The 18,870-nt window shown below is 42.1% G+C and overlaps 1 protein-coding gene across 1 annotated transcript in view; it reads left to right on the forward strand.

The window, feature by feature from the left end:
* Window positions 1-18,870, forward strand: part of wwox (WW domain containing oxidoreductase) — a 134,589-nt gene that overhangs the window by 29,893 nt on the left and 85,826 nt on the right. The window contains exons 6-7 of the mRNA XM_053885120.1: window positions 12,726-12,814; window positions 17,827-18,012. Of these exons, the coding sequence (XP_053741095.1) occupies window positions 12,726-12,814; window positions 17,827-18,012 (275 nt within the window). The remainder of the gene's footprint in view (window positions 1-12,725; window positions 12,815-17,826; window positions 18,013-18,870) is intronic.

Below are 18,870 nucleotides of genomic sequence, written 5' to 3' on the forward strand. Positions count from 1 at the left end.
CATAAAGCATCATCCCCATGCGCAGAAGGAAAATGCCCTTATTAAGGGGGTAAAGGCTATTGCTGTCCTAATGAAGGTTTTTCCAAACAGTCATTTATGATATTGGTGAGAGTTGTGTGGTGACTAGGCCTGTGGGAGGAGAAGGCCTGAGCAGGAATGGACTGAAGACTGTAGTTGTGGGCTTTATTTGTATGGAAGGGAGTGGTGGGTCTGCAGGGGGAGCACACACCGGCAACTCATTTTGGTCTTTTTTACTGGAGCTAATGGAGATGAGCTTGTGTTAACAGTCAGGGGAGAAGCTCGGAAACATAAAAAGGTCTCTCGGCCTTGTCTGTATTTGTGCGCTGTGGGTTCTGATGATCTGGGCCTGTATTCCTAAACTCTGAAATATGAGCTTACACAAATCTGCACTTTTCTTTTTTGGTTATTTGTTGTCAATTCTGACCACTCCAGACCTGCCTTTAGGGCTCTATTTTACCTTTTAATTTAGCTTTTTTAACGGATTTGGCTGAAATTAAATATTTTGCATTTAAGCTTAAAGTATATAGTACTTAAAGTACTATATGTATTTATTTTTTTTATGTATTTCCATCTGTATTGTTAACGTCCAAGGTTTTGGTGAATTATTATTTTGTTATATAGACCATTAGGTGGTGCTTTATTCTATATTATACAGACTGCATTTGCTACTTTTATGATATTACCGATATTTATTGATTTGTATTATTTGTGTAGATAATCCTGTGATTTGTTTTCCTCATTGAAGAGCATTTCTACACCACCAAATTTGAATTGTATTAAAAGCCAATTTGTTTTTTCAAGACCACTTTCATCTGTTACCACGCTAAAATGATGTCTATTTTTGTGTATAAGAATGCATGATTTATGTTAAAGATCTCAACATTCACTGAAATACTTAAAGTCTGGTTTATGTCATCTGATTTATCACCTTACTTTTAAATTCCTTTTTTTAATCGCGTGTGAGTTTTGGATGTTTCCCGACAAGAGAAACCTTCCTGTTATACCTTGTTTTGTCACATTTGGTTAAGTTATGTTGGACAGGTCCTCTCAAATTCAGCTTTCGATCCGTGTTGTATGTGAATAGAAAAACCACCTTTAGAAGATAATCGCTGTCCCCTTTGGTCCCCTTCTTCTTATTTCCTAATTTCTCCACTCTCTTGTCAAAGCCAGTTCACCCCCCCACTCCACCTTCGCTGCAGGAGCTACCCGAGGCCCTTATGCCCACCTCATTTATCACCTTGGTTTGATTCGAGTGAGAGAGGGGGAGAAAGAGTTGGGGAAGTGTATAAAGTCATAACAAACCCTTCTCCGTTCTCTTCTACCTCTCCTCTTTCGGTGTGTGAGGGAGAGATGAATGCAGCCAGTGGAATTAATTGCACCCCGTTACTGAAGATCAGCAAGTTTGCACCGTTGGCGTGCTGATCTGCCATATGGCTGCCCACTAGGTGAACACTTTGATTAATGTTGCCCACTCCTCAGTTTTTTCTCGGCGAATATTTGATTCTGATAACTGAAAGTTAGCTTGCGAGTTTCTGAATTTCCCCATCTTCAGTCTCCTTCTGTTTCTCCTTTACGCTGTCTCCGCGTCACCTGGGCCATCTGTGTTTGGGGCTGTAGTTTTCGCCTTTTTGGTGTTTCGCTTACAAAGTACAGACTTTGTGTGAGAGAACCATCCAGCGCCTTTGTGTTCGAGGGGGCTCTGCGATATGGGTATGTGTCTTTCACTGTTGATTAGGCCTCTGGTGTAACAAGAGCCTCTCTATTAGGCTCCACGGCTTCCTGAGTGCACTGTGACTGGCCACTGCCCCAGAGGGCTGGGATGTATCCACACACTCACAAACATGCTATTCACACAGTCAAATGGAGCACTATGAGGTTCACACAGTAACAAGCAGGTGAGCAGATACAGGAGTCACAATATCAATAGGTCCAAGTGAATGTGATAATACCTCGGCAAGCTTCAGCCGAGAGGCAGCGCTAACTAGAGAGTCAACTCTCAAGTGGAGCATTCACTGCGCATCGCACCTTCCACCTTTGTGTACATCACATTAAAGAGAGCCTGCCGCCACTGCAGCGCCATCATCAACTCAGCAGATAAAACGGTCCCACCTAAGGTCACAAGTTCAATTTTTGTTTTCTTTCCCCCCTGCTTTAATGAGGAAGCCGTCTATGCAGACATCCATGCAGAAACATCTATTCCAATCACTTGGGCGCTTTGTTTCCCCTCTGTTTTATAGCCCCTCCTGTCTATTTTGGTTGTCCTCAGTCTTGTTAAGTGCTGCCATTCTCCTGGATTTGGATGTGGCCCTGAGGGCCCTTAGAGAGACCGAAGTCAGAGAATGAGTTGCGAGGCCCAGCCAGAGGGTGCCCATGGTAGATTGCCAGTCCCACTAAATCTTTCTGATTACCTGGGGGTGTTGCGGTACGATGGGGGTGATGCCAAGATGGTTGGCTCTCCAAAGAGGCTGATTGAGATGCAAATGGGGACCATAACTCAGAGGTAATGCCGACCTGAACACCCTTAGTCTCGTCCCTTCCTGCTTACCTCACGCTCTCATTGCTTCCCATTTACTGCAGCTTTGGAGGGGAGACATTTATTGTCTTGGGATAAAGTTAAAAATGTATCATTTGGATAATGGGATGAAGGACTACACTGTTTTATGGGTGAGAGTAAATAAAGGAAATCAGCTGTATAAACACTGAGTGAGACATCCAAGGGGCAGCAGTTCATAATTCAGGGCCGATGCCGTCAGTGTTTTTTTTTAATTCTATAGATCTTTAAAATTAGAATTAAATTTTTTAAACATATCATATAAATCCCACTTTTCATGAACACATTGAAATGTGAATACAAAACAAAACATTACAATCAGTACCAATTTCATATTTACACTTTTTGTTTTTATTTTCACAAGTGACATATTTAAAATTTAAAAAAGCTGAAGAGGGCAGTGCTTTTAAGAATACACATGAATGGGCTTCTGCTGATTTCGTAGTTATAACTCATCCTCACGAAGCCTTGCGCCTGCATTGTAACGGTATTGTATAATAAATACTGTCTCATTGTACCATAAATATTCTCTCACCTTTGGCCTCTAATAGCAGCCAGGCCTCTGCTACTGTTGCTTGCCAGACACAGATGGACACAGAGAAGCACGAGGTGCTCGGAAGGTGGGATGAACTTGGGAGAGGAGGGGGAGGAGTAATTGCGAAGTCCTTTGCTGAATTGTTCTGTGGATGCAAATTTAAATCCCACCTATTATTTTAATAATCTGCTTTTTACTGCTTGGGCTCGGATCATTTGTTTGCAAACCAGGTTATTTGGAGAGGGAGGCTCGGGGGTAATTTCATGCTTTGAAGCATTTATATCTATAACTTAATGAGGAGAGGGCCTGTTGTTTCCTGGTAATACACTGCTAGAGGAGAGCAAACTTTTTATTCTCCGTTTAGGGTACTGTTAGAGGGCAGTAATGTAGGATCAGTCTGATGGAATTAAGGAGCAAACTGCGGAGAGACATAATAGAGCTTTGGGTGATGGTCCGAACTGAACGTTGATGTTTCTTTTTAGTTTTTTCTAAGGGGGCCTAAGAGGCAGAACCGTGTTGTAGTGGCTCTACTGCGGCCTCACAGCTCAACAATCCCGGTTACAAGTCCCGTTTCAGGGGTGCAGTCTTTTTTTACCCTTGACGTGTCCGTGTGCAGCCTTGGATGAGATTGACTCCAAGAGAAGGTTGACACTTCTATGGTACTAGTAACTACTAAAGTATTTTCACAATAATACTTTGGCACTCAAATGAAATTGTTTAACAGCAGCAGCACGCTTTTCATAAGAAAAGCAAGACCCTGAAAACCAAATATTTTAGAAGGTTTAAATTTACGTTTTTATCAAACACACTTGCAGCCTGGTAGCAGTTGATTGAACTGCGGATCGTGCGTTCACACTCCTCCACACTTCTGTTGGAACACTGTAGGGTTCACGCAACATTGTTCTTTCTGGAACAATAGAGACCCTGTGGCTCCTGGAATATCATTCGAATTGGCCTGCTGATGTCTAATGAGGTTACTCCTTTGTTTAGACTAAGTTATGTGATTGAACATAAGGTGAGTGTTTAGATCTTGGTGTCATGATTTCCATCCTCCTGTTTGGGTTCATGTCTGTCCTCTGTTCCCTTGTGAAGGACGCCTCTCGGAAAATGTAATCAGACTGCATGAATTAAAGCAATGATTCGATTTCCGTACGAGACATCATTTATTCTGTCAGGCCGACGCTCCTTTGACGATCCGCCTCTGACTGACCCTTGACCTGCGCCTTGGGGTTTTTAAGGCTATTATCAGTTGACAAGGATGCAAAAATTTCTGTCAAAAATTGCATTATTGTAATGTCTGTACCGGTGTGACCTTCACTGGAAAAACAGGAACATTATAATTTTTTTGAATTTTTTTGAATAGCTTCTACACTTTTCATGCATAATTCACATCAAAGTAGCTCACTACTGTATCGTCCATTTGGGCAGCACCGATCACAACTCTTCCTTCAACCTTTGAAAACTTGACCTTACAGTTTTTATTTTCCTATATTCAAAACATGTATCTGTGATCTGTGATCTCTGTGATATGTAGTAATCTAATGTAATGTAGTTTTCTAAAAATAAAGCAAATGGCTGTTAATAAAATAACAATTTACTGAACAAACTAGCACAACACAAGTAAGGTGTGCTGAGTTTCGATTAGACTTCCAATGGAATGGCTGTGCATCAGGTGCTGCATTGACTTGGTTGAGTTCTACATGTTTCCTTGTTGCAGCTTTGTGCTTCTCACTGCTCATTTGACCCTACAGCCAACTGGCTAGACCAGCTTGACCAGGTTCAAATGCTGCATGGTCAGCAGGGTGCCATGTTCGAACTGTTTTGACTGTACCTCCATGACTTATTTCAGCTTCGCATGACTTAGATCTTGCTCTTCTTTGCTTTGGTCTACTTGCATTGGTCTACTCCATGTTTGATCAAACCTGTGAATCACAATTCTGACATCAGAACCTAATTTTTAAGCGTACTATGGAGGCAATTGAGCAGCCGCGAAAGTTCACAAATGAAATGAAATGGCTGTAAACAGGGCCGAACTGTACCAGAAAGGGCTGCACTGGGTGCAGGTTTTTCCAAGTTTAACCAGTCAGGTGTCAGCAAAAACAAGCAGCACCAGACTGACAATCGACTTATTACAGTCTTCAGACACCTGACTGGTGAAGCTGTGTGTGCGAGTTGGGTTGGAAGAAAAACCTGCACCCTCCCAGTATGGACACCCTTGCTGTACAGTACCTGCTCACCACTGTTACTGTGGTCTGTCGTCTTACTTCTTTCTCTGTTCCATAAACGGAAGAGTTCTAATCTAAGGCACTTTAAAAGTAATATTTATTGTGCTTCAGCGGGTCACGGGAGCGCAACTGTGCGTGAAGATTTTAACTCTAGTGATGAAAGTAACATGCCCTTTTCCGCCTCTAAACTACTGTGACAATATATAACAGTAAGCAGTTTATGAAATTTCCAAACAAAAGAGCTTTTAATCAAAGTACCAGACCCTGCGGTTTGTGAAACTCATCTAAAGGCCTATTATACACTTAGTCACATCAAAGGCCGGCGTGTTTCTTAATTGCCAGAATCTTTTCTTATTCAATTATGTTATGCTTATGTTTTTATAAAGCTGATGCAAAAAGGGACTGGGGTACTTAAATCAAAGGAGCCAAATTATCATCTGTGTGTGTTCAATACAAGTGTGTACACATGCGTATGTAAATGTGTTTCTGCGAGTGTGCGCTGTAATTTAGCAGCCCTCCAGATACGAAGATGATACAAGGCACCAGTGTTTCAGGAGAAATTAAACATTGTAAAACTAGCAGGTTTGGATAAGGCAATCCCATTACGGCTGCACTTGAAAAGAAGACATTATTTTGTACTTGGGAGAGTTAGAGCTTTATTGCTGACACCTCCAAACAGAAAGTTGTGCATACATACTGAATAAGTTTGCAAGGTCTTGGAGATTTCCTCCAACTTTATTGTTCTCTATCCACAACATAATCAACATCTGCTGTTCGCCTGGACTCCAAAAGCTGCTGCACAGAATTGCAAAATAAGCTTGGTGTAAATATGTAATTGCCGCTGCTTATTCTGAGATCTGAAATATTAGGGAGCAATATGGATTGCATTAAAATCCTGGTTGTTAGGGATTTCGGTTACACTAAAGACATGCTGGAAAATGTGCACTGTCTGCGAAACTGGCAGAGATGGAGTTTGGTAGATGGGGAGGGGGCGGGTTTGGGGCAAGGGAGGAAGTGGAGAGGAAGAAGCGGTGAACACAGATGCTATATTCAAATCTCAGTCACCTTTTGATGCAAATAGGAACAACACTTGAAGCTCTCAACGTCCGTGATGACCGTAGAGCTCAAATATTAAGCGCTGTAAATGATTGTTTTCATTAGCAGAGTGCATCCTGTGTTAAGCTTTGCCATGTAGAAGTTTATGTGTGTGTGTGTCAGTTTGCCCGGGTGGAATCCGATCTTTCGCCTGAGGCCCCGCGGCCCTGGTCTGTCTGCATCCGAAAAGCAAACTCTGCAATTATGATGACCGTTCTGTCCTTTTCATTTCCCATCTCAGTCTCCTGCTCTCTCCCTTTTGCTGCCTTAGTCTTTTGTTGTTCTTCAGCCACCTGCCTCGTTCGCTTCCTGACCTTTCCTCTAATGTTCACCGATTGAAAAACATTTTTTTATGAATGACTTTTACAGTACAGGCATTTTTCTTCACGGAGCACATGTTTTTCAGCTTTGTGATTGGTTGGTTTATAAATAATACTTTTTTTTTCAGTCTAGCAATCATCTTGGTTTGAATGAATTCTTTCTCTTTAAATTTGTCTGCTCTTAATGAAGAGCAACAGTAATAATTTCATAGAACCACAGTTCCAACAATGCTTTAATGACAGCAGCAATATAACGTCAAACGCAACTCACATGACGCTATAGTGGTGTAACAATAACAAGTGCAGCGTGGTAGACGATACACAAACTATAGAAACAACACAGCAAGCACATCAATGCAATAAACAAAATAATAATGCAAAGACACATTTTCTTTTTAGGTTTTATTGTATTCTAATTTTGCAGATTTGAATAAGGTTATTGGTGCAAGTGAACATATAAAAAGTGTTTGTTATTATTGTATTATATGTGTGTGCATGTGTGTGTGTGTGTGTATATATATATATATATATATATATATATATATATATATATATATATATGTATATATATATATATATATATATATATATGTGTGTGTGTGTGTGGGTGGGTGTGTGTATATATATATATATAGTATACTTTCAGTCCCCCTAAAATACTGCAGAGGTAATTATGTTTTTAGCCCTCCTTTTGTTCACATTGATTTTCATCTCACCTTGATGTTTTCTCCTCCTTTCTGCTGTAACAATGGCATCTATCACCTGTGAGTGTACTTTCTTAAAACTCCCAAACTCACTTTGATGTCACATTTCAAGCAAATTGATAAGTCAGCAATTTCATGGATCACTTTCTGTAAAACTGACATTTGACGCTTATTAAGCAGATAGGTCTGGAACCAAATGAGAATTCGAACAACAAATGAACAAAATGAATGTCAGTTAAGTGCAGTGGTTTCGTACCTTAGTTGAAACCAGAGCTTTCAGGTTAGGTGTGTACTTTGGGAATTCCAACAGGAACTTGGTTGACTGACAGCTCTTCTTATTCCCTGTTTTCACGTATTAAATGTTGTCAGCTGTAAGTGAGTGATTAGCCGATTAGAAAAGTAACGTGTTCATTAATTACAGTAATTATTACGGTGTTTACTGGCGCGGCCCTGCAACAGCCTCTGTGCGTCGCTGAACATGAAAGTCAGCACGTTCAGAGGCTTATCCTATATCGCGCGTGTGCGTGCGAGACCGGCCCCTCGACGTCAGTCTTAAGAGCAGCAGCACGTCTGTGCTTCATTCTCCGCGTTTCTCATCTGGAAAATCATCCCACGTCCTTCCTTCACCTTTCCCATATCTGCCCCTGCCATTGCTTGATTTGTAACTTGATTTCAGGAAAAGGAGAACCTGTAGATTATCCAGCTTTCATTAGGGGGAAAAACCCAGTCCGTGTCAGAGAAAGAAGAAATCAATTTAATACAGACTTAACTGGAGGAAATTGCATATTCTGCCTGTATGTGCTGAACAGGCACTTTCTCTTCCTCACCAGAGACCTGCCTCCCTATTAATTGCAGCATGTGTGCATGTCAGTGTGGATATGTGTGTGTGTGTGTGTGTTTGTTGTTTGGTTGCGCATGTGTGTGTTTGTGTGTCTCGGCTCTGCGTGTGTGTAGGTCACAACTAGGACCTGTGCGAGGGCATGCAGCCAATGGAGTCAGTTTCTTTATTAGTAAGGAGCGTTAGCATTGAGTGCATGTGGTGCATCCATATTTCTTTGTTGGTGTCCGGCCGTGCGTGAGCACAAGTGCCTGTGACTGCGCCAGGTGGAGCGGAGATCGGTTGGTATTTATGAACAAACGTCGTAATTATGACAGGATGAAATATGACCAGCGCCTTGCACAGTTTTGCCGCCCCTCGTGCCGTCTTTTATCCTCCCCTTTCTTCCTATGCTAAAAATATATTTCTGTGATAAAATACACTCTTAAAAGTTGATGAGCAATTTAGCGTGGCCCGTTGTGGACAAGGTCGCCGAGATTGGAGCGCCTCTCTTCCTCCCTTCCAGGCCTGTTCTAATCTACGGAGCAAGAAGAAGGGCTCAAAGTCGTTTCTCTAATTGCTTTTATAAGGTGCCCTTTTCACACGGTGTCTTCCCTGCTCATTCACTTTCACTGCCATTAGAACATCACACCTCTACACCTGCTGGGTAAAATATGACCATTTAATTTTTCAATTGCCTCATATCGATACGGTGTATCTCACATCCGGCAGCGGAGATGAGTCGCCCACCTATTCAGTGGAGAGAGGACACCGTCTGTGTTAACCCGCTCTTTGGGCTAAGTGATTTGTATAAATGGGGGTCCTTTGATTTCTTAAGTGTTGTCGCTGCATTGGTGATCCATAACTGCAGCTGAGGGCTCACGGGCCAGGCGACGCAAGATGGAAACCGGGGTTAAAGTGTGAGAGGAGGATGAAATTGAGCCTAGTGCTTTAAGACAGTGTATTATTTGGCGGTTCCGCTTGCTTGCGTCCATTAGGGTTGGCTACTGCGCTATTAAAGGGGTCAGCTAAGTGTTTGTGTGTAGGTGTGTGTTTTGTGTGTGTGTGTGTATGAAGAGTCAAGAGAGTGCCCAGTGTATTATTGGACAGGATAGGGCACCCCCTGCTCTAATACCTCTTTATCTTATTGGATTGGAAAGCTCCACTTATAATTGTATTAGGGGACACACCCACTGCATCCTCTGCTTTTACACGATATTTCTTCACTGCACTCACAACGCGTCACTGACACGTGCGACAGGCGCAAGAACCCCAGCAGAGGCAACTTTGTCAGTTGGGTCAAACGTCCCTTCAACACCTTTGTGCCTTTTAATTCTGCCATTTCATTTTGTGTTAAGTATTTCTCATCTTCCTATCGTTTTAACAGTTTAGATCGGCTCCCCAGTTGAATGGCAATTAGCCACGTGTGTGTATACGAGACGATGGGTTGTATGTAGCTCGGGGCAGTGAGCGCTGTGACCCCGAGCCGAACGCTTTGCTGTTGCACACTCAGCGATTACTCTAGTTAACCAGAGAGGCTTCGCTGCCTCTCACTTTTCCTGCGCCCTTGAAGGGACCAGAAGTTGTCAGGGTCCTCGTAAAAATCCTGAACGATTGTGTCCGTGCATTTTCTTCCTCCAACCTTTTTTTTTTCTTCCCCATCTTCTCCTTCCAAAACCTGGCCATCTGTCTAATTGTTCACCTCCATCGCTTTAATGCTTTTTACATGCTTTTCCCCCCTCTTTCCAGGCAATAAACTTTATTTTCTTCGCAAGACTTCAATCTGCAGGGGGAGGGAAGGCAGCCTGCTCACCTTCTCTCGCCCGGATTTGCTCCAGTGACCCCCCCCTCCTTTCCCCTGTATCCTCTTCTGATCTCCTGTTACTCCTTTTCTCCTTCCGTTTCCCCGCTGTCCGTTCAAAACTGGATATGTGTTCGTCGAGTTGACACCTTCTCTCATCTTCTGCAAGAGGGCAGACCTGAGGAGAACTCTCCATATCACCAGCTGAACTGCATATTTTTAAAAATAATTCCTTATCCCTGTTTTAGTTCGTCTATCGTTGCTTAATTTTGTTGTTCCTCTATATCTACACTGTGCACTTACGCTTTCCCTCGACATGAATACATAAATGCTACATGAGAGTCATTAAATTAAACATTTATCTCCGCTCACCTGTGGTTACTGCTGTGTGCTGATCATATAAGCAGATACCCTATAATCCTATCTATAATGGCCATAATCAGGCCTTTAATGTTTTGTAATAGCATCCATATAATGGTATAGAGTAGCAGCAAGAGAATAATTCAGGCATAGATAATGGCTCAATACAACACTCTTACCCTTGTGTCACAACTCCGTGTGTGTCTGCATGAGTAAACATACCCTGAGATAGTTAAGGTGGGTGTAAAATGCCTGAAGAATCACCTTTCCATTGCCCCCAACGCTTCCTTTCTGCATCATGCTACATCCTTACTGTGAGTGTCATGTTTACGTAGCTAAGACAGACATGAAGAGGGCGTTTGTAGGACGTCCGCACACTGGTGATAGGATCTGTTGAAAATGCAGAATGCTCCAGTGATGGGAGGAGAGGGCAACATAAGCCAACAGCTTCTGTTTGTTTTTGGCTTGAAGAGAGTGTTTAATATTTCTGCTCTTAACCTGGGTTTAATTATACTTCAGATCATGACCTATATGCCCTGGACTGGTGTCCATTGTTACACTCCATGGTTAGGCTTATCTATAAAATTGCTCTTACTTACTGTATGTGCTATATTATTGTGTGTTCTAGTACGTATTGATGTGGTGCTGCTTAGTGCTGTCCTTGAGACCATCTAATCTTTTAATGAACACAGCTTCTTTTGCAGTAATAAATAAATATGTGCATCTATATGACTAATAGGATTATGCTTTTTTTAAATTTAAATATTCCATATTCAGTTGTTCATATTTGGTCTGACCCTTGGTCTTGGTCTCGCCCCCTTCATTGGTCTCGCTCTAGGGTTAGGTGGTCTCGATGGGGGCCAGCAAGTTGCATTTTAATTTAGTTTAAAAAAGCCTTGCTAACTCTATAGGGAGCCTAAGTCTCTGCCCCTTCAGGTCAGTCCATGGGACCTAAGCTTGAAAAAAAAAAATGAATGGAAGTCTCTGGGGGAGATAAAAGTTATTTTCTGGTCCACTTTACCTCATGCCCTGGATGATACATATGCTGTACCTCAATTTAAATGATCTCTCAAATTCTGATTACCTCTAATAATGACGTGAGTTTCAGCTACGTTTGTCGTGTAATTTATGATGTATTTGCTTGTGAAAATATGCAGTTATTTGGTCTACAAATCAAAGGTTACAGCAGAGTCTGACTGCTACGGCGCTAAGGCAAAGGCAGATGAAAAGTGTGAAACTATCAAAGGTAAAGTGACAGAATATATTAGCTGACACCTTAAATACTTACCATGACCCTGTTAAGCCTGCCCCGCCTGCTGACTGACTATCGAGGGAGAGCCTGCAACGAGAATTGTACTGTAGTTCGCGACGACATACCACAAAAAACCTAAAGTAAGTTTTGATGCCTGTTGAAAAGTTAAACAGTAGAATGTGTCTTTGAAATTCTCAGATATCAAATGTGAGATCTGTGCCATATTTCAATCTCGATCTTTCTCCATTGACTCCAGTACATATTTTTTATAGTCATCTCAATTTATAGCCTCTCTGTGTACCACATATCGTGACACACTTGTGGGCCCATAGTGCCTGGGTTTGGCCTTCAAGCTTTGAGTCCATCAGGAGTATTCCATAGTTCCCCTCAGATTAGCTCCTCCCCTCAGACTAGATTATGTAGATTGCCAGGCCTCATCTGACTACTGCATTACCTCCAAGATGTCATGTTATACCTGCCGCCATCCCTCAAAATTGAAATGTAGGACTTTTCTGTTGCTTGGGGAGTTTTCCTACGTCAAAGCTTCGAAACCCTTTTGCATCTGTGCGTTTCCACTCCTTCACCCTGGCAGCGGGACGGAGAGGATGATGAATATTTAGCTTGTCTTGCAAAGTGTGTAAATGCAGCAATGCATTCACTTCTGAAGTCATTTATCTTTTTCTGCTCCTTTCATATCTTCGCTCTGTCGTCCAACATATGGTCTAAGATGAGCTCACACATAAGCTCACACTGGCACCTGTGAACACACACGCACCGTTTCACCTGCGATACGTACTGACACCCTTGTGTTAAAAATGCCAGTGGCATATTTCTATCTTCTTTCAAGATCTGTTTTTGCTAAATCAACCTTTTCTGCTCTTTTCAAAGGAACACGATTCATTATAACCCTGCAATGTGCAACTGCTTTTAAAATAAACTCTAATGCTACTAGTTATTCTGTGGGCTACATTTAGTTAACAAGAGATTTCCTTGCATTTTGGCACCACTTTTGGTCTCATGGATTTTGTCGTGTTTTTCCAACAGCACAAAGCAAGAGTGGAGGCCATGATGTGTGACCTCGCTTCTCTGCGCTGTGTCAGAGAGTTTGCAGAGTCCTTCAAGGCCAAAAAGCTGTAAGTATTGTAACTAATAACTAACACAACGGCGTTGTATATTTTTAAGTGCAACTTTCCGTTGCACTTTTCGTTTTTGTTTTTTCTTTTTTTGAAGTCATACGTCACTTGTAGAATTCTGTGAACATGATGATCCCTTCGTCACGTATTGTCTGTGCCTGCGATCTTTGTTCCTCAGAACATTGATCTCACTCACTGTATTAGCTGGTAACTTCGTCCCGATGTAACATTCTGATTTATGTAACACATTTCCAAAGCTTTTAAATATTAAAAATGGTTGCAGTTTTTTAGTGATTTTGAAATTACCATGTCACATAGTGGGTTTTTCATGAGTTTTTCAAATTGTTTTTTTCTTTTTTCCCGCATTTTCCTTCCATTTTCCCTGTTATCTCCAGCTCCATTTCTCCATTGTTTGTACAAGTTGTTGTACAGTAATACTGTAAATAATTCTAGGCCTAAATCAGGCCTCACTGAGCTCCGACTATAAGACACTCTCTTCACCTCCATCGGTCAAAGCCAGCCTCTGTTAACTTTGAATCTTCTCTGTAACCATGATGGTTATGCAAATACTTAAGTTGCTTGGACGCATGAGACTCATGTCGTATTGGCCCTAGTGTGTCAATGCCCTCAATGTATCAGTGCTACTCAGAGGACAGAACTGATGGACCATATGGGCACAGGCCTCTGGAGTATACAAGGATATTTTGGTCGGTTTGTTTGACATTGGCTGAATCGTGTTACAGATTTTATGGTGGTCAGCTATTATGCCATGTGTCTTCTGGGTGCTGTTGCTATTTTGGGGTCAAGTATTTTGTCATCTATACTGCTAAACCACCTGCAGCTTTCGATTTGTGTGTCTGTTTGTTTGGGGAAACCCATTGGGAGAGGCAGGGCAGTTATTGCCCACAGCAGCCCCGGGGCTGGGTATGGCTATCCAGGCTCGTGCCCTGGGTCCATGCCAACCCCTCGCCCGTACAGGCTTCCCTACATCCAGAGTGAGATCTACTGACCTCCCTTTTTAGACCCATATGACCCTAAAATATTGTCTATTGACGCTCCCTCTGCATTTTGTTAATTTTCATGATTTTCTCTCCAACTCTGTCTTGTCATCACCCAGTCCTTCTTTGTGGCTCCCTCTCCACCTCAGTATTCTGGCAAGGTTGTATTTCTTCATTAGCGGTGCTGTTGGGGGCAGTGGGGGAGTCCCATGGGATGTCAGAGTACATTAATTCTCATCAGAAGGCGAACAGAGCACAGTTGAGACTGGGAGCTCTGAGCTGTGAATGGCACTGGGCAGCTGTCTGAGTCTACCACCACTCTATTACGGCACGTATGTCTTCAGGCATAACACGCGCACACCGGCGCACACACGTGCATAGACTACTGTACAACTCCCGACAGTTCTGTGTGCAGATGCGTAAACACACTAGACAAACAGAAACACACGCAGTCACACACGCCAGCCCAGTCCTGCCCCTGGAGCGTGTCATTGACAGGTGAAATGTAATCAGAGTCTTTTTTTTTCCTTTTTCTCCCCTCGTTTCTCACTCTTGTGCTTTTAAATGCTTTAGTCAGTGGCTTTCACGCTACCCTGTGTTCCATTGACCCCAATTCTGGTTTAATTGCCTGTCATTTGAAATGAAATTACCTGGATATTGATATTGTTGAATGCTGCACGGTTTCATTTGGGTGTAATTGATGTCAGAGGACGCTGACAAAGTGGCGTACGTCCCAAAATGAAACCACCATTGGTTTGATTTCACAGAATTTCTCCAGTTACATTTGGACTCTTAAGTTAACCTTAACCCTCACATTTGAATTCAAACGATTTGATGCTTTAAAATAACTGCGTTTATTTTTGCTTTATTTATTCTCTACATTTTTAGTCAACATTTTTTTTTTTTTTTTTGTTGAAATCTATTCGTTGAAAATCTTTTTTTTGAGTTATTTTCCCTATAGGCTAACAGATAAACACTTACTATTACACAACTTCCTTGGCGGAGTTAATAAAGCATGAATCAATATGAAGTTTGTGTCATATATATCAGTTTACATTCACAAATGCACTGAAAACATTTTGGATTTTTGATTAGCTTTTTAAAAAATGTGAGTATGAGGTGGAAGTCGCGGAGAAGCGACTGAGGTGGAAGAAAAAACTGGAGAGGCCAGGAATGAAAGTAGGACAAGTGGAACAGAAAATGTGTGTGTGAATGAAATGGAAGCTGGAGGACAAGTCAGGGACTAGAGGTAGTGAGAACAGATGGGTTCAAGTGTTTAGGGTCAATCATCCAGAGCAATGGATGGAAAGAGGTGAAGAAGGCAACCATCATCATCATCATCGAACAGTTCAGATTGGCAAGGTTTTGGTCTCAGGTATCAACTTCTCCAGCAATTTTGGTAGAGCAGCAACTCCAGTTACAACCTACTACCAAAAAACAAAACTATCTAAAAAACAACACTTTTATTGAACCTGAATCTGTATTTCACTCCAAATATAATGCAAAATGGTAACTGTTTTCAGCCAAATATGAGCTATGTAACTCATCCATCTGCACCACTGGGACACCCGGGATTGGTCACCAAATCCATTGCAAGGCTCACATTGACAGACAAACATTTACACCGATGGATAATTTAAAGTAATCGATTACCCTGGGTATGTTTCTGAACATAGAGGGACACTGTGCCCAGAAGATACCCAGGCAACCAAAGGGAGATTCACACTCCACACTGACTACGAGTGAAAATGAAACCCCATGTCTCAATGTGTGACCACACTCTGGAAGAGGTCTATCATGTGTCATGATTTATACCCCTCCACTTATTGGATATATAACCTTGTGTCTGTTTTTGTTTCTGTTGGTGTGTGTGTGTGTGTGTGAGAGCATCCGCGTGTAATATGTGCGTTATTGGTGCCAGCTGCTCTTGATGCCAATAAAGTGCAGCGATAATGACCAGTAGTTTGGCCCCAGCTCACACAACCAATCTCCTCCTGCTGGCCTCCATTATTATAGAGGTCATAGGTTCGACGCAAGGGGGTTATTTAAAGTAAATATATAAACTGATGTCTCCCTGTTTGGTAGTTAGCAGCCTCGTTTGAGCAGCGCTGAGATTGCACACTGCACTGCGTGTTGTTCGGGGTCTTAATGTGGAGAGAGGGACTGTGCTGCGATGCAATAGGCCTATTAAAGACATTCATTAGACTTGCACTTATGAGAGAGGGACTAACTGGTGGGCAGTTGAATTAACAGGCCTTTTACATTACAAGCAGACTCACTCGAGGCCCATCGGTGATGCGGGTGGGAAATCGCTTGCTGGTCAGAGCGAAGTTGTTTATTCCCGATCACAAATTTGTGATCAACTTTATCTGGAAAACGAATAGCCACATAACATCAATTACTTCTTTCGGTACGATGTTGTTTCACACTGCTCTTTTGTCTGGCTTCGGTGTCTTCAGGTGCTGATCACGTGAGTCAACCGACATTTTAACATATTGTTTTCCTCCGGGGCCTCAAGTTGGATTCCCCATTAAATTTGGCTCCAGATTTTAGAATTAGCTGCTCGTGCGTTGCGCGGATAATACGCTGAGGTCGGCGTTCTTTAAGTTGACTTGTGACTAGGTTTGTGCTCTTTAATGAACCTTGTGTGTTCGGAGGCCTGAAGGTGATTGTACTGTACACTCCCATGTAATAGCATGGGATGGCTCATTATAGCAAGGCATAACAATTCACACATTAATTTTCCAGCATCCAGTTTTTAATTAATCCAGTAGGCAGTCTTAAACACAGGGTACACAAATTGCCTTCGGCTTCATAATTAATTCTAATGGAAGAAATTAAAAATTGGTGGGGTGTGTTTGGGTTGTTCGGCTGTGTTACTGTGGTTTCGAGCCTAGTGGAGCGACACTGTCACCGACAAGGATCTCTCACGGCACTGACCAATCTAGCACTCCCCTTCCACTGGCGCTCGAGCAGAGAGACTTGCATTTGAATTGTTTAATCCAGATGGTTGGCTTTTGAGAGGGTATGCAGAGCGATCACAATATGCCTTTCTCTTGCTACGCTTTGGCTGTTATATTTCAATTAAACCCATTTTAAGTGGCCAATCTTAATTCGTGTGGCAGATACTTAACGCCTGAAAATGAAATGGATTATTATACAGGATGCATGATGGATGTTGAAAGAGACTCATCTGAATGTAATAGACAAAAGAGAAAGCAATGTGGTACCCGGTAAATTGCTGCCATTGTACACAGGACCGGGTCGCCATTGATTTTCCCAAACACATGTCCCTCATCTGCACAAAAAAAATCATCAGTTGCATTCATTCAAGTTCCACGATATTCAATGTAAATTGTGTTATCAGCTAGTTCTGCGATGACCGAATCATGGACGGATTCGCCCAACTGCTAGAAATTATTTGCTCTGACTTGTATGTCACTACAGGCACATGAAAATTTTTGTTATTTATGCTCTTTATTTGCATTGCCGTTGGTCTGTGAGGATCTTGATGATACTGTAGATACTGTAGAGATGCAGTAAAAATGGAGGAAAAAAGATGATCAGTGACTCCTGTGTCTAGTAATACTTTTAGAATATATATTATTCGACAATAATAGTATTATATACAAATTGTTTAGTTAATCTCTTTGTCTCAAGTCACTACTTGTTGTTGTGAGTTGTGAGTCTACATAAATGTGTATGATTTTTGATAGGGTCAGACTGGACAGAGACAGAAAAGAATGATATGGAATGAGATTAATCCTTTCAGTATCTCGCTGCTTAAGGCTTAAATAAGCCTGTGATATAGCTTATAGGGCACTTTATGGGAAATCTAATGAAGTTGTCTTGATACTCATAATAGGTCCCCTTTAAAGCCGACACAAAGCAACCTTTCACCACTTTGCCTCCTGACTTTCCTGTCTAAGCGTCATGTGTGTATCAATCCCTGATCTTACTTTCTTTATTAGGTCCATCAATAATGTTAAGTAATGTTCTTTTTTTCTCTGGTAGGCCTCTGCACATTCTGATCTGTAACGCTGCGGTCTGTACTCAGCCATGGAACTTGACCGAGGACGGCTTGGAGACGACCTTCCAGATCTGCCATCTGGGTCACTTCCTGCTGGTCCAGTGCCTGCAGGATGTGTTGCGTCGCTCTGCTCCGGCTCGTGTCATTGTCGTCTCATCCGAGTCTCACAGGTGAGTCCAGTATTTATTCTTATTCTTCCATAAGATTTTGCCATTATAAATGTCAGACACACGAGTCCTGTCTCATATAAAGCTTCCTGACAGGGTTTGAAGCCCTAACATTCCACTTCAGCTGCGAGGTTGTGCACGCAACAGTGGGTAGATTTCACCACAGACTGATCTATCAGACTTAATGTGTATTGTCAAACATGACAGCCTCACTCACTGAAAATTCATTTCCCTCCACATTCTGTCACTGTAAATTAAACATATCATCAACATGATGGATGGACTTATCAGCTAAAATTTACTTTGATCAAGTATCTGCTCCTTTCAGCCTGACCTCCTGACTCAGCTTGTTTCCATTCTTTCCCTTCACTTTGACATTTGCTGTTCCTCAGTCTGTCATTCTTTGTTGCGACTAGACTGCGTAGGCTTCCGCTTTTTTTCCCCTGTCATACGCTGGACAAGCTTGATGTCTTGCAGTGATCTGTAAGCCCAAGTCCTAAGCTGTGTGTACTGCAGTCTGTATGGGCGTCATTGATCCAACCTTTGACCAATGAGACAGTCAAGTAGAGTGATTGATTGAACTCAGTAGAGAGATCCAAATCAAGAAGTTATTCTAGCCGATCAGGCCACAATTTCGGTTATGCTGTATAGACTTCTACGCTTGTGGTGACTCCCGTGGTCGCGTGGTCACAGGGGGTGTACTGTATGTTGCTGTGACAGCAAATATTTGTTTAAAATACAATTCAGTGTGTCCAAGAACTAGACGACTCACAGACAGATTTGGGATTGTGTTACATTTAGTGTGTGGCCAGACCGTGGAACGTGGCTGATAATACATGTATTTTTAGTTGCAGCAGATTT

Source organism: Synchiropus splendidus, chromosome 14 (genome assembly GCF_027744825.2).
Source record: "Synchiropus splendidus isolate RoL2022-P1 chromosome 14, RoL_Sspl_1.0, whole genome shotgun sequence".
Taxonomy (NCBI): Eukaryota; Metazoa; Chordata; class Actinopteri; order Syngnathiformes; family Callionymidae; genus Synchiropus; species Synchiropus splendidus.